General features: G+C 39.8%; 1 protein-coding gene across 3 annotated transcripts in view; it reads right to left on the minus strand.

The window, feature by feature from the left end:
* Positions 1–17,039, minus strand: part of ZCCHC14 (zinc finger CCHC-type containing 14) — a 55,771-nt gene that overhangs the window by 28,218 nt on the left and 10,514 nt on the right. For all 3 annotated transcript variants that reach the window (XR_012634189.1, XR_012634188.1, XM_074913159.1), the window contains exon 2: positions 12,966–13,089. Coding sequence is in view for 1 of the 3 variants with exons in the window: in XM_074913159.1 (XP_074769260.1) it covers positions 12,966–13,089 (124 nt within the window). In the remaining 2 variants the exon portion in view is untranslated. The remainder of the gene's footprint in view (positions 1–12,965; positions 13,090–17,039) is intronic.

A 17,039-nucleotide genomic window follows, 5' to 3' on the forward strand; every position in this document is an offset into this window, starting at 1 on the left:
GTACCAAACCCTAGAAAAGCCAGGCTTCACTAAATCCCAATCACCAGAGGAAACAAACCCAATTCAGCTGAAGCCTTTGAAGTCTGTAGGTCTGCATGGAACAGACACATACCCTGAGCTGAGCTTAAACCTCACCGATGCACCCTGAAAGGAAACCAGATGGGGAAAACATGACACATTCAGGTAGTCACCACAGCTGGGAATCTGAGCTGGCATTTGCTTTGAAATTTTGAGCGATGTCCTAAATACAGATGGAGAAATCGAGTCTCCCACCAGCACACCAGACCCAGCACTGAAATAATGCACGATGCCACCTCTGAGAGCAGTTTGAACTAACAAACCAACCACCTTTTTCGGAGGGATGAGGAAAATGGGAACTGAGTTAAGGATGCCTATTACCCATTAGTTTTCCTTCATCGCACAAGATTTTATTCATTTAAGTCTTCTAGGTCCTGTTTAGATAATTATAATCTGCTGTTAGTCTTCATTAAAAAGATCCAGTCCCCACTGCATAAAAACAATTACAGTTGTAAGCAATCACAATTGCATCCGATGAGGATTTGCCCAGCAACGCTTTAAGCTTCAAAGTCACCAAGTCAGGCCCTGAACATTACATGTGTGTCTAGACTGATTATATATATTACATAAACGTATGTTTATATAATTTTTTATATTTTTTTTTTCCTACAGCACAGCCAAACAAAGATTGTGGGCTGCAGCCTGTAACCATATATCGGCACCGATGGACCCCTGTCAGTGCGATTATAGCACAGCAGCTGCTCAGCCAGCATGCCCTGGCTTGAAGGGCAATCTGGTGATAAAACACCAGAGCGCTGAGATCAGATGGCCGGCTGCTCCAACCTTGGCCGAAGGATTTCTTCAGCTACCTAAAGGAGTTGAGAGTTTCCAACTCCGAAGCAAAAATACGGCAGAAATGTGCATTTCAAACTCACAAAGGCACATGAAGACATGCAGCTAGTCTTATGTGAAAGCCAGCTACTCCAGGCCAGCGTAGTTTAGTGCTCACATAAATAAGCACGTGCTGTTTTCTGCATTTTTTGAGAACAGTATCAGCATCTTGAAACTCATGACTAAGGCTGCAATAACAAGCAAGTATGAGCAGCAAGGACAAAGTAATTTTATACCACCTTCAGTTTTTTTCTTCCCTAAAGAATTATAACATTAAAATCTTGTTAACAATGAAAAAAATATCCTGTTAGCATACGATGTAAAAAACAGCAGACTAAGGGACTAATCTAGACTAGGCAAAACCTTGAGTACATACAGTCTTGCCAAGAGCCACAAATGCATTCAAATGCTTAGTCCAGTGGGAAACAAATATCCCTCTGCACAACCACTTCTGTGAGGTTCTCCTTTTGTTAGCAATTACGTCCTTGTACATTTTCAGGTCTCTGGTCTCAGGCTTTAATATTCTTGTTCCCTTTTATACTTTTGTATAAATCATTGTTCCTTCATTCTGGGTGCCAGACAAGATTTGACCAGTAATTCAAAGAGACAGAAAAAAGTTCTAATTTGGCATTTAAGCGTATTTTGAGACGCCATACAACTATTAGACAACTGTTTCTGTAACACATCCATGAAGCAAATACAACAGGAAAGAGAAGACCAAAGCAGATTTTATTAGTATTTGCCAAGGCTGTGAGAATGCCCAGGAACTGAAGTAAAAAGAACAGAAACAAAACCAAACCCCGTCCACTAAAAACCTCCAAGTCTTGACACTCTGAATCCCTACACTTGCCACTAGATTGTTCAGCATGCAGCACAGAATGAACCAAAACACACTTCTAGCAAAACTATAGAGTTTTAAGCCCTAGCTCCCCACCATCTTCTGCAATAACAGGATATCTAGCAAATCCCTGAACTATTCAATAACAGGCACAGGAAGGAACACAAACTTCGAGCTCCCCAGCCACTAGTACTTACTTCACCCCTACTGTTTTTGCAGACCAAGTTCACTTACTACACTCTTCCACAGGACTGTTTACAAGAAAACAAAGTCTAAATGCTTTGCAAATATAGTGATGCAACTGCATCTCTGCTTGAAAGATACACATTGAATAATTCATCCACAGAAGTGGAAAACACAATAGAGATAATCTTCTAAGACACTGTTGTGTTTTATGCCTTTTCCTTTCAGCTGTGTGTATTAATGATGTAATTTTAGCAGGGCTACCCCTTGGAGTTACTGGTAAAAATAGCATTCGCACCATACACTGATGAAATGCATCCACTCCCGGCAGTGAAGTAATGCAGCAAGTCCCCTGCTTTTTACCAGGGAGATGAAAGAACAAGTCAAAAAAGCAAATGAAACATTAACCTTTTAGCTTAGCATCTCTGTGCACCTGAGAAATAAAATTTAATTTAATCAAACCCATTGTTTTGCATAATTACAGCCTATGACTTTCCAGCGTAAAAGAGCAAGAGAAAATTAAATTAGAAATTAAATCTGACAAAGCACCTCAACAATGCCAAAGCTGACTATTTGGCTCCTCCTCCACTTGTGTGGCACACTAAGAGATACACCACATGGATCAGAGCCACAATTCCTCTATTCCAGAAACACATCTGACTGCACTAGCATCAAATGCTTAAGTACAAGATATTCTACTATAGAGAGGTCCAAGACAGTATGACCCCTTAAAGTTCTTCCAATTTCCACTATCTGAAATCCCCAAATGAGATTTTATTCTCAATTTACTTCTTAGCATCAACCCACGAACAACGCTACATGCTTTCATTACCCATACAGCTGTCAAATCTCTTAATCCGGGTCTCAATGTCTGCCTTGGCTCTGGCATTTTTCAACAGATGCAGTTTATGAAAACTACATTAAGCCCGCATTAAACAGAAGAATCCATCTTTTTTTAAACAACCCCGAATAAAATTTAACTGTTCTCATCTTCATTCTGTCTTCATTTTGATTCTATTTATAAGGAACCTGTGTTACTAGCACCATTTTCTTGTTTGGATATTAGCAAAAGGAGATAGAAGGCACATATAATTTAAGAAATAATATCTAACTATTTAAGCAAAACAAAAGGGGAGGAACTTGCTTCTGCCTACAAAGGTTGTCTAAAGAACCTTTCTGACCACCACTTAGAAAAATCCTAAACATTTTGACATAAACCTGAGGTTTATTTTCTCAGAGGTGTATGCATTAAGCCAGCTCTGATGTGAGGCAAGGACTACCCTATAACTTGATATGTACGTTGGCAAGGCTCTACAGTGAATCACAAGCGAGGCCCTATCTAGAACACAAGAATCAGTAGCTCTTGCACAGTGATCCTCAAAGGACACAAGGCACCAATTCCTTCTGAGTTTGAATCTGCAGTCTAAAAAAAAAAAATAATAAAAAAAATCACCCACTGTCTTCCAAGCTGTGAAACAAGGCTGGCATCAGCTGGCAGTCAAAGTGCAAGAGAGCACTGTTTGGAAACCACAAGCAATTTCCTCTCCTCTAACTGCAAGTCCTGCAGCAGTTAGACTCATGAGTTACCATTTGCAAAAGGTCGCTCTCACTAGCGTAAGTATTATTACATTTGTTGTTTCTTCTTTGCAGTCCATCTGTTCCCTTGTGCCAGATACTGAGTGTGAGAAATCATGAGCACTTCCATGGAAATAAAGTGGTGTGATTTACTAAATAAGGTCACTTCCAGATTAGAAAGAAGGGAACCAAAGTAAAGAAATATTTGCTGTAGTAGAGGGGGAAGCAAAGAAAATTGCTGGCAAAGTAAACAACTTCTTTTGTGACATGTTCTCATCCTTCCTCTCCGCCTACCTCCTCATTTTCAAACCAGACCAATATGACATGTCAGTGCTCAGTACTAAGGATAATGCATCTCCTCCTGTGACTTACTGCCCTACTTGAAACCAGAATTTAATGTTTCCAAGTCTCAGTATCACCACTTTCTCTAGTGTTATCACAAGCCCTGCAATGTCTGGTATCTTTTCCCTACTGTAGTCTGATTTTTTTTTAAATTGCCAGCCTTCCATGTCTGCAGAGAAGAGCCCCAATGCAAGAATCCTAATGCTGACATCAAAAGTCAAGAGAGAAACCTAAGATTTACTTTAAGTTCTCATGAATTTTCAGATCTGGACCCCAAAAACCTGTGAGGGATGAAAACATTTCTAACTTGTACGTGCAACTACCTGTAAAAACTCCAGCTACCTCTTGATAAAATTGTTGTACTTTAAGTCTATTACCCTCAGGGGGCCACCTTTTGGAGAAAAGAATTTATCTAAATGTAAAGGTATATGAAATGAAAAATGTGCTTTGCAAAATGGGGGATTTAACAATAAACTGGTACCAGCTAATAACTAACCAGCTATAAAAGCTTCTTAAGCATCCATACGCAAGAAAATTGCCATTTAGTCATTATTACGCTTGTGACAGTATGTAAAAAAAAAAAGGGCAAGGACATTATGGTATTCTAGGAATACATGCGAATCACTCTTATTTTCTTCTTTAAAGTGGGGTGGTTTTTTTGTCCAGTTTAGTTTAGGGAAAATGTAAGCCTACATAGGATAAGCAAGCCATTTATTTTAAATTCTTGTATGCCTCTGTTTAACATGGCAGTGAAACAAAACGGGTTATTTCAAAACAGACATTTCCAGATGTTAAAGAGTGTTAAATTCTACAGAGAGGCAATGAACAGCTGAGCATTTCTGAACATTTCACACATCCCTTAATCTACAAGCAGCAGACACAGAAGTGTCCAGGCCTAGTGAGCTACTTGCCATCAGGTTGCAGCAGGAATTGCAGGAGACAAGAATCAGCAGCTAATGTTCACCTTCATTTCTTCTTGAGGTCCTGCATGTTTTCTATCCTTCAGTATTTCTAAATTTCAAATTTCCTCTCCTCCCACTCCCTGCCTTTATAAAGGATTTTCAGTATAAATGCAGGTTTAAACATTAGTTCCACCAAGATGTATACCAGGTGAAGTTTTCACAACTCATTCTATTCTGACTCTGGTACATTTTTTTTGCATTAAGCCATTACCTAAAGATTTGAGAAAAACTAGTTTTGCTCACTTAATGCAATTTTAATTAAAAGCTCAAGTTGCTTATGTTGTTTCATTACTGGCAGGAGGTCATGCTATTGCTTCCATAGCTGTTGAGGTAATGGCTATTAATTTCGTCTGCATTACCAACTAATGTGCCATAGCAGGCACTTTCAGGATTTCACAGACATGAACTGGCAATATAAGAGAGTTCTTCTAGGAAAGTACATGCCTAAGTGTTGCCTTCTGGGCTTCTGAAGAGCCATAGAAAAAAGCAAATAATATTAAATATGAGTTTATCATCTCACATTAGATATTGACAACTACACGGTCATTATCTAAGATCAGGAATCTGCCTGAGGAATGCATTACAGTGAGGAAAACTCCTTGGCATGGCTGAATGTACTATTGTTAGAATTTTTATTTTTCAGAGTAGCTTGATTCTAATTCATTATAAACAGAAGTATCATCCAACTCCCACTAAAGTCAAACTGAACAGGCTTCAGAGCACTCAAAAATCAAGTGCTGCACTGACAAACCTTACTTTAGCAGAAAGCTGGTCATTTTCTGATGTTTAGTAAGAAGATTATATTGCCCAGTACATGTTCAGAACAAGTCTTTATATAACGTATGAATAAATAAAAGCAAGATGAATTAGTAGGGAGCAAAACTGGATGACCTTCAAGGTCTTTTCCAACCTAGGCGATTCTGTGAGAAAGAAGCCTTCATTTCCCATGGACCTATGCTGCATGTCTCCTCTCTTCTGCAGACTCCAGCTCCATATCCCCTACCACAGACCTGTAACAATACTACTCTCTATCTACCACGTCTACCTTAAATTCTTCCAAATTTTCCACATATTCCCTAAACATACACACGTAACTAGCTACCTTCCTTCCCCAGGCACACTTACCATTGCAAGACACCTGCCTCTCTTGCACACCCATTTACTTCTGCAGGATGCCAGTTCAGTCTTGCATCCCCTGCAGCGATGTGCTCTTGAACTGCCAGCTGGGCAACAATCAGCACATGTTGCCTCTAGTCCAGAAAAAAACAAACACAACGAGTGGCTGGGCAGACAAAACAGGATAAGGGCTGAACTGTTCTTACCTCTCCTCTTGATGGAAGCGTGAATGAGTCTCTTCTATGCAGACACTACTGTAAATAAAAACTCCAAATACCTCTGTCAAATCTGAATGAACTTCATCAACAGGCTCCACAATTAATAAGGTAGGGACTGACAGCTGCCTGAGCAGAGTGATTCCACCACCTTTATTAAGGAAAAACAAGCAAGAAGCCCGAACTAGACTAAAGAAAGAGAGCCACTCAGATAATGCCTTTATGTATATGCTTGACAGAAGCATTATTTTACTTGACTATGTGAACAAGGCATATGGTATATACACAATTAAAACTGCTCATAGGAAACATACATTAGAGAGTCTCCTGGCATGAACTCACACAAGAGCCACGGGTCAGTAAAGACAGCATGACTTTCCACTGAAGCCAACTCACTGCAGCTCCTGGCCGAGGGGTAGACCTTTTAGTCCTCACGTAAAGTGCCTGTGAACCACAAAGGGCTGCTCTCATGAAGGAATCTCAGCCACGAATCACAAACTTCAGCAAGAAGCACCTTCAAGTCCGTGCCCAAAAAGGTTATGACAATTACTGCACAAGGAGGCAGATCAGAAGCCTGCTCGTCATTGTTGGAAGAGTCCCCATGCTGCTCTGCCCTCCTCTCTCCCTTCATATCTTGTCACAGCAAGCCCAGCAAGTCTTGTCATGTGGAAAGGGAGGTAACAAGGATGACAAAGAAATATTGACTCCAACCTCTAGAGAGTACAAAAGTTAACTTATTAACAGTTAACAGCAAAAATTTGCCAGAGTCCAAGTGCAGCCCCAGGACTGCGGAACTCCCAGCTCTGACGCTGCCCAAGGGTGAGCTGCTTAACCTGGCCCCTGGCTTCGGGGACAGAAAATGGTCTTCATTGCCTGCCTATGTAAGCACAGAGCACAGCTGCACAATCAGTAAAAACCTGAGAAGAAATGCAATGGTTTTGAGGGTTTTTTTTTTTAAACTAAATAAAACCCCTCAGGAGTATTGCCTTTATTGGAAAGTTAAACCTCCAACCTTAACTGAAGACCAAGCCGGGCGATTTATGCAACATACAGGCTTCAAGAAATTTCTTCATGTACAATAATCTTTTAGTACAGGGGAAAATATGCAACATCAAAACATTTTTTTTTTTAAAGTACACTAATCCTTGGATTTGATTGCTAGAATTAACTCTAAATACTTGATACTCAAAACAACTAGTATATTAGAGACAGCCGGGAATGTAATGCCTTGTGTGTGATCTAACAACCTAACACTGCTGAAGTTTAGAAGCAGAGTTCTACTTCAGAGATAAAATGAACAAAGACATATACAAACAGCTGAAAAATTATATACAGTTGGCAGAGGGAGATTTTTCCTGAAGGATTATCATAGCCTAAATATTTCTTTAAGCCCTACCCTAACAGTAGTTGACCCAATATTGTTTGAGATGATGTATTTACTTAAAAATAGAATAATCCAGCTACATAACTGATGCAGAACAAGGCACTATAAATTCTGGACACTGAACCAAAAGGATTTCAGAGCTTTTTTTTCCTCCCCCTATATTTTCTCCCTCAAATCTCTCGCCCCCCCTCTCCCTCCTTCAACAGGCTGAACAACTGGTACCAAACATTTCAGAAAGAAAAGACTGTTGGCTGCCATTAACTAAGAGAGCTCCTGCAGTCTATTTTTTTGTGGAAAAAGGATGAGTCAAGGAAGTGGGAGACAAAAAAAGGTGTGAGACCATACAAATACATTTTGCCAAGGAAAACAAATTGGGTAGCAAAAATAGTCGTTAGATGTTCTGGATAACTCACACCACACACTTTTCCTGACAATTGTAAAGAAACAATTTAGATACCAAAGCTTGCTGCACATAGCAATCAGCTTAACCTACCCGCAACTCATATCCTACATGAGATCAACAGGATTACTGCAAATAAGGATGCATTTTACATCCTAATATTAATACAAACTTAAATCAATACGTTAGTGGATGCATTTTCTCTAGAGTTTGTTATTCCTCGTACCCACAGACAGCAGCTCCTTTTTGTCCAGTAAGTCACGTGCCATTCTATATATTTATTCTAGCCTGGGACACTGTTGAGGCTTTGCAGGACCCTGTGTGTGGACTAACAGCATACCTTCAATTAAGCAAGAAGTTTTACTGTGCTCAGCAGGAGTACTAAATGGAGTACAGATTGTAGAATAAAGCCTACTGCACCATTTTACATCTAAAAGCTTCACTCCTCTCTGTCCACAGAAAGCAGTTTGTGCCTATCATTAGAGGCATGTGTTGCAAGAATTGTGATTCAGCTTCACTATATAAGGATCATATTTCAACAGTTGCTTCATTTGAAATGAGACTGGCTTGGAGACAGTTTTGAGGTTTTGTGTGGCAACAGCGGAAAGGCAAGATAAATATACAGGAAACGTAAGAATAGGGAATTTTTTGTCACTTCACAGAAAATGAGACTTGTTCAGTCAAGGAAACCATCTCCTAGACTGCTTTATGGAGGGCAAAAGTGGTAAGTGCCACCTGCAATGCCTCATAGCAGTAATGAGCATCTTATAAATACCAACACAGAACTTCCACTGCAGAAAATCTAACACAGAGGCTGTGACAAATCAAAATTTTACTCAGTATTATGAGAAATTACAGTATGAAGACTGCACAGTCTTCATACTGTAATGTTTTGCAACTTACATTGCCTTTATTATAAAGATTCTTTTGTTCCGCACTTCAACATCTGGTGTAATGTACTTTATTCCACTGTGCTTTTGGAAAATATGCTGTGGTCACTGACCATGTTTAATACATTGCTAAAATATGTCACATGTGCAGAGTAGTACTTGCCTAGAGTGCTACCCACCTAATGGCCAAATGGTTCTGCTTGGAACCTTACTGTAAGAGTAATTAATAACATCTCTGGTGTACAGGAAATTCCTATTGCTTTTTTTTTTTTTTAAATACAAAATAAGCTGAATTTTTCATTCAGCTTTGATAACCGTAACTACTCTCTTTTGGGAATTGCCACACAAGGTCAGAACAACTCTGCATCTATAGGCTTGTTACAAATTAGCTCTGCAAAAGGAACTTCTCCTGGGTCAGAGAGCTGCTTCTGGACTTTGGTATAACAACGGAAATTTCCCTGAGTTACCAGCACAGGATTGCCTGCAGAACAAAAGTTGCTAGTGAATATACTATTTTTAACCAGTGACCTTCTTTAATCACCTGGGTCACTGGCTACTGAAAAAAAAAAGGTTCTGAGGTGGCTCCCCAGAAAACGCAGGGTAAAAATCCTAAATTTAAGACAATCAGCCTTGGTGGCTTTATCAGAATCTCCAAGTTTGCTGACTTTGTTGGCATTGTGCTGGGAAACACAAACCTGGCAATAGATAGGACCATCACTACGCAGCTGCACTGTTGCTAAAGTACATGCCTGTCAGGCACGAATTTGCAAGCATGAAATCTCATCTTTGAAACTGGAATCAACATTTCTGACACTAACACCTCCTGCAGTAACAGAATTCTTGTCCTACTGGGGAAGAAAGCCTAGGGCAACACAAGGGAAGACAGTGTGGCACTCAACTCACCCCATATGCAAAAAAAGGTCCAACCTTCATTTGAATTTGATTGTTTTGTTTGGGTCAGCGTTAAAACCATAATTAAAACCCGACTACATGCTAGAAACAGTGGAAAAAGACTGATCTAGCAAAACATCCTTCTTGGAATTTCAGTTACACATAACACAAGAATCTATCTGTATTTGCCTTCATTCTCCTTGACCAGTGAGATCTGTCAATACCTTAAAACCTGTAAATAAGCCTGTCTGCAGCTTACAAGCACAACAACAATAGCCAGTCCCTGAGAACATGGAAAGTCTCCACTTCCCAAGTTACCTCCAGTTAAAATAACTTCCACATCTGCAAAAACAAGTTTGAACAATCCCATGTCACCGATCAAAAAATACAAGTAAAAAAAGCACAATCTATACTGCATGTTACAGCCATTAAAGACTTCAGAAGAGGTTCACATCCTTCTATGTCAATACCCAGCCGTGTTTTTCTAAACTTGTATAGGCCAAATCTTTGAACTTTATTTTACAAAAGAAAAGTCCAGATAGAGCCCAGATAGCTAAAATGCTAATGTCAACAGGTACAGGATCCTCGTGTCACAACTCTATAGAAACATCCACCTGGTTTGCCCTGCTTCAGCACTGATACATGCAGAAGGGAGAAGGGGCTTTAGCTAAAACTGAAGCCTAGAAAAATTGGTGAATTTTGCTAAGTAACAGTATGATTGCCCCAGCTGGTCACCACTCCCAACACCCTGAGTGTTAGAGCATGAATCCAGTACCCCAAACGTGAACAGCGTGCCCACTGTTAGCTGGGCCTCTGAGATAAAAACAAGATGTTTATGGGCTTCTCAGACTCATTTTACAAATTCATTTCCCAAGGCAGCAATATTCTGTGCAGAAGGATGGTGGAATTATTTGAAAGTTATGTATTTGACAAGTCTCTACATGAAGCATGTATGAAAGTTTCCAGCTAACCACTTAATGCAAATGCATACAGGCTTCTGCCACAGTCTGTTAAAAGAGTATTCAGCAATATACCACTCTTCTCCTCTCTCCCCCGTGTAGAAACTTGAAGTAGTTTATGTTAAAAGCTAGTTTCTACATGTGAATTAGGGAAAACACAGCCACCAATAGCTTCAGGTCCAAGCCTACTACAAACCCATCCACTGTTCAGCTATATACAGAGCATGTTACGTTACTGACATTTCTACAAATCAGAATTAAAACCATTCACTGGACGAATAGAAACTGTCTCTAATCCATCTGAGCACGATAGATGCTGCACCTTTTGCGAGCTTTCTCATTTTTCTTTTGTTTCAGCTACAGCCTTGTTAACCGAGACACTTGCAGCTCCAGCATTTTGCCAAAAGAGGAATGACAAACTTAGGCAGCTCACTATTTCTGACCAGAAGTGAGAAGAAATCCTGTCCTCTCAAGCTGTCTGAAGCAAGACTCACTAGAAAATTTCAACACAAGAATTACACAACTGGTCAAGCAACCTGTCCATCCCATACTCTCACGACTGAATTTCATGTGCTCCAAGGTTCAAAAGTTAGTGGGTTCTGCTAGATTAAAAGATGCGTCTGTTCGCTACAGGAATTAGAAATCTGTAAGCGAGCAAGGGTGGCTCCAGGCTGGCAAATAATCTTCAGTTGTACTCCAACCCTAAGAGGCAGAACTCTCTTACCAGACAGATCATCATATATCAAGGAGATCTCAACAATATCTTTGCTGCTGGTGAACCAAAAAGCAGATTATCGCAAGAAAAACGTATTTGTTCCACAACTCCTTTCACCAACTACCACTAAGATGATCTATAAATTAAAAAGCTACATTCCCTGAAAACTAAGCAGGTATTCTATAAAACAGATCGGAGGAAAACCTAATTAATTTTCACAGTGTACCATGACTAATCTTGGCATATATGGTACTGGAATAGCAATCACTGAGTACAAATGAAAACAGTGTTGAACCCTGTCCTATTTTTAATCAGATGAAAGCCACAAACCTAGCCATGCTTCTGCTTAGTGTTGCATTTTCTTCTACTCTGATAGCTTTTACAGCTGGAGAAATAGCTACTTACAGCACTATTCTGCTGTAAAAAATTACTGCTACTTACAGCTACTGGGATTACACTTGAGCATGTCACAGAAAAGGAGGTCCGGTGGAGGCAAGCTAAGAACATTTCCTTGGGATGTTTAACCTTTTCCAATCAGTATCAGTTCCTCTGAGTGAAGATTTGCTCTGAAATTCCTGATCACCATTTACGTGGTATTAAACTATACTTGCAAGGGTATGCAGGAAGCCAACAGCAGAGAAAAACAGAATTCTGAAGACCAATTCCAAATAAAAAAAAATAATTATATGGTCTGTGACAGTATTTTTAATGATACTTGAAGGCAATATACTAGTGCTGCTAATGTGATGGTGTATTTCCCCTGCATTAGTTCTGCCATACAGAGCTATTTTTATTAATACCACAAAGAGTTCACAAAAACTGTTCTACACAAACAGCAGCTCACAGTTCAAAGACTTTCCTCACTTAATAGTGCTTTTTGTATGCGTTAAAAATACCGTTACTCACATTTTAACCTAGACATTTTAGCATTTGTAATCATAGCCTGGAGTGTGGAAATGGAATGCATACTTATTAACTCAAATTTGCTAAGCCCGGTTTTTAGCTAGGTCAGCATGCAATACAGCACTACAAAAATAAGACTTATTTTGCAACAACATTCAGGGTGCACACGTGTGCTGAGAAAGGTGCAAGCTCTCTCTTCTATCCTCCACTCCTCTTCCCTCAGCTTCTCACTTACACATTCTTGTGAACCAAGAGAAAGGTGGAAGGGGAATCCTAACTGCTGTTTTAAATACCTTCTCTCCTCCCCAGTAAAGCATCACTCATCACCATATGCTTCATCCAAGAAATAACCTGCTACTACGTGGATGAGAGAGAGTGGCAGAGATATTCACTCTTTGAGAACAGAGTATTTCACGAGAGCTAAGCTGGTATTTCAACTCAAAAGCAACTTTCTTGCTTACTTCCCAACGGAATAATAAGCAGACTTGTCTCTCGCTGACCGTTTTTCACTGATACACTCATACTCCCCACAAAAATCCTTCTTTGACTTCCTTTGCTCAACCCAACCCAGAAGTAAAGAAGCAAAATTCCAGTCTCCAATCACAATTAAAATAACACTAATCGCCATCAAGAGACAGGAGTTTGTTCCTCCACTGGAAGTACGCGCGCAGAAAAGGACACACCTTTGGAGTGTTTCCCCGAAGGCCTCTTGGGTAATGACTCCTCAATGGAATGTGTTGATGTATGTAGGACATTTTCCAAACTGTTACTGACGCTGTTGATGGGGGTCTCGGACCTTGGAGTGACCTGGAAAGAAAAACCACAAAAATCCAATAAAATAAACTGAGGGAATGCGCAAACATCACACCTTCCTCCGGAGCGAGCAGAACCACTCTGAAGGCAGTTAGGAGACATTTACTTCTTTTAAAACCAAAGGGTGTTACTACTGATATTCCCCAAGTAACAGTTCAGGGAAGTTGTTTTAGTCAGCAGCTATTCACAAATCTAGATTATCTTGGCTAATCTATAAAGCTACTTAAAGTATAATTCTTTTTTAAACAATAGTCACACAGCAGTCAATTGTAGAGATATTGCAAGACCCTTAACCTCTCCACACTGCAGTTCTTAACTTTTCCACAAGAAAACTAGGGGAAAAGTGCTCTTGGAAAATACCGTTTTTGTTATGTCACCTATCTATACAGATGCAGACTCGAGGCATTTCAAATTTCCACACAGATTACAAGGAATGAATTCCAGTTTAGCAAAAAAAACCCCAATTTTCTTGTCTTTGCCAATTAAAAGCCTGCTATCATGATCATGTTTCAATGAAAAACTGCACACTAATAATGCCTGAGCAGAAGCCTGCATCATCAAAACAGACTTCATGGCCTAATATGTACCTTCTAAACCGCATTCAGCATAAGAAAACATATTTTCACCATTACTCAAAACTACAGAAACAAAGATAAATCACTAGAAAAGGCAGAACTGAACTACCCACTTCAGCCGCTGCCCATAAGAGCACTTACAATTATGTAGCAACACGTAAAAACATCTATTACTTGTAGTGTAACATTCAATGTCTGCCTCATAAGCAAGGCAATTACTCTCTTGTTTTCTAGGTCATAAGAAGCAGAAGTGGATGAACAGTTACATTAGCAGTCCTGAACACAAGGGTTTAAATATCTTAAAGAGAAAAGTGTGCTTTAAAGAGGTAGTTAAGGCTAACAAAGGCACTCATACTAATGCATTACTTGAATTTCAATGGCCACATTTTGAATAACATGAAATCCTGGTATGGAGAGCCGTAATTAGAATTTAACAGGGGTTTTCGCCTTTCACAAATCACAGGAGAAAAATGTGCATCTCGACATAACAAAAGAAGCGATCCTTTATTCATGGTAACAAATACCAGAGACTACAGGTCTCTGTAAGGAAAAAGGCTCACTCAGACTCTGATTACTTGAGACAGCACCATGAGTAAGGACAATTTACTCTTTAAACAATACTTCGCTCACCCTGCCATTACCCTTACATATTGACATCAATCGGAATACACAATCCAAGTCAAAAATAGCACATCTCTAGCTCTATACAATTACCTATTGTAAGCTCCATTTTAAGACTGACGTTTGTAGACTTACATGCAGTGAGAGGCACGAGCACAATCGTGAAAGACTTGGTGTACTTGACATCCACAAAAAAAACTCCCAACCTTCTGTGTGCAGAGAAATCAATCCAGAGAGACCAATGAGTGTCAGAGAAAGCAGGATTACAAGTACCCGCTTTCCTTTTCAGCACTTAAATCTCCTTTTTGATCAAAACCTGAAGTTTACTTGTATGCTTGTTTAGCACAGGTTTCCATAGGTAACAAAAACTTAATCAAGCTTTCACATCGGAAAGACCAGCCATTAACTTTAAGCTTGGGGGAGTGTGGGGTATAGTTTAAATCTCCTTGCCAAAGTCAGTCTTTACCAAAGCTTATCTCGCACATCTCTCTCCTGGAGCTCATTAAACTCTCACTCCGGTGGATTGCCACTGAGAGGAAGTTCCAGCGGCCTGAGCAATGACACCAGCATCCTCCTGGCAATGGGAGACTTCACAAGAGGAACTGAGTAACGGAGCAAGCTAGAAAATTAGATTCAGGCAAGCCTACGTTATCCTAAACAACCAAGTTCCAAATACTCAGAACCACCAGCAAATATAGGCACTTCTGGTACTTAACACTGGGTAATAACATAGCCACGTGGTTGCAGAAAAATCTCTCAACAGTTTGTGACAACATATTGCCTCCTATCTGGTATTCCCTTCTCTCCACTATCCTTACAATAAGCGTCGCGTGCAGTTTAAAATTTGCATTTTGTTTATACATAACCTCCAATTCTTTCCATAAAGATCTAATTTCTATATACTCGGTAACGATTAATTTAGCCCATATGTCTCGACTAACTGAGCTCATATACTATCTGATTCAGTCACACATCAAAGCAAAGCAGTTTCAAATTGGCCTAGAAAAATCACAAAGCTCTGATTAGTTCCAAATGGAGCACTTTGTTAGTGAGCTGAATGGTGTTATAACCAGTGAATTTGACTGCTTAAAGCTTTCATTCCAAATTTCAAATAATTTTTTCCACTGACTTAAACATACCAATACTGCAAAGCTTTGGATTTATTTAGGAAAAGTAAAATAATGAAAAGCGTTCTGCAAATCAAAGTTTTATTTCCAAAATAGTAACAGCCTTTTTATAAAAAATAAATGAGGCCAAGCAAAACAGAGGAACAATAACCCATCAGCTACAAACTGCAGAAGATACTGTCCTGGGAGGGCTGGGAGAAACACTGGCAAAAGCTTAACAGCAGATGCCCAGGAAGGACCTGTCCAAATTCAACTGTAGAAACTCAGTGTCAGGTAAATTTTGGGAGGAAAGTTCATCATAGCTGAACACTACTGTAATCCCTAGTTTGGGCTCAGCGCAACCAACTACAATAAGTAGTCACTAGATTCTGAAGAAAGAACAAGACATTCCTGTGAGAGGAAGATTCTGAGAAGCGGCAAGCAAATTGCTCTGGACCTTTTAGGACCTGTAGTATCTCTGAAGAAAGCCAAGATGCCATTAAAGAACAAGCATCTGCTGTTCAAGAACTCTTAAAGGCTTGTTTTCTAAAGCAGTAACAGTCCACAGTTAAGGTGGATAAGCTGGCATCACAGAAACCAGAAATCTTCAGGCTGTGTTTAATAAATCACAGGAGGGACATTTTATAAACGCAGAAAAATTCATGAATCATTCAAGGTCTAAGAGGGTACAGCACCAGACATTTGAGTAGAAGACTTTGGATTTTTCAATTGAAATGATTTGAAAAGATCAGCAGAAACAGTCCATGAAGACTAATCAAATACAACAGCCATCCCAGAGAGTTAAAGCAATAGAAATATTCTTCACCATGCCTAGTTTACCCTTAGTACAGCATTCTGAAAGGGGGGCCAGGGAGAAGGAAAGCCCTCTGTGGCACCTATCCACAGTTTCATTAGATTATTCACGAATTGTTTTAACATCAGAGTGGCCTGTAAGCTCTTTCAATGGCTCTAGAAGATGCACCACTCACATGGGTGCAGATGAGATTCTTAAACTATTTTTACTCTAATGTTGCATCTACTCCCTCCATAGGAAGGCATCTGGCTTACAGATGAATGTCTGATTTTCCAGATTAAAACCTGGCTTGTCTCTTGAATTTCAAGTGAAAGTAGTAGTCAGAACTGAAAATAACAAAGAAAATTCACTACTACCTCATGACTAACTGAGGCTCAGCCTAAATTCTCCTGTGCCTCATTCTCCATAGTAATGAAGACAGGATCCACCCTGGTACTGGCTACTGAAAAGCAAATCCTTCCCAAGAAGGGCTAGACAGAAGGGTCACAGAATGCCTCCCTGCAGCCTTCCATCCACAGGAGTTAACCAGGAAGAGAAACAACTGCTTTGACTCAGGGGTCAAGGACAAACATGTCAATGTATCAGAAGTCATTGCTAGAACTTTAGCCATTACCACATTTTTCCCTTTTCATCTGCCAGCAAGCTTTTGACTTTTTTTTCAGCAGAGCAGTGACATTCTTCTCAGCATCAGAGATGTGCTAACAGGCACAGATCTTCTTGGGACAGCAAAAACAGTTTTAGAAAGCTCTCCAAAACCCTTGATCCATCAAAAAGCACACAGAAGAGGGAAAATAAATAAAGAAATTGCACAACTGTCACTGGGAGCAG

The sequence above is a fragment of the Athene noctua genome, chromosome 9 (genome assembly GCF_965140245.1).
Source record: "Athene noctua chromosome 9, bAthNoc1.hap1.1, whole genome shotgun sequence".
Taxonomy (NCBI): domain Eukaryota; kingdom Metazoa; phylum Chordata; class Aves; order Strigiformes; family Strigidae; genus Athene; species Athene noctua.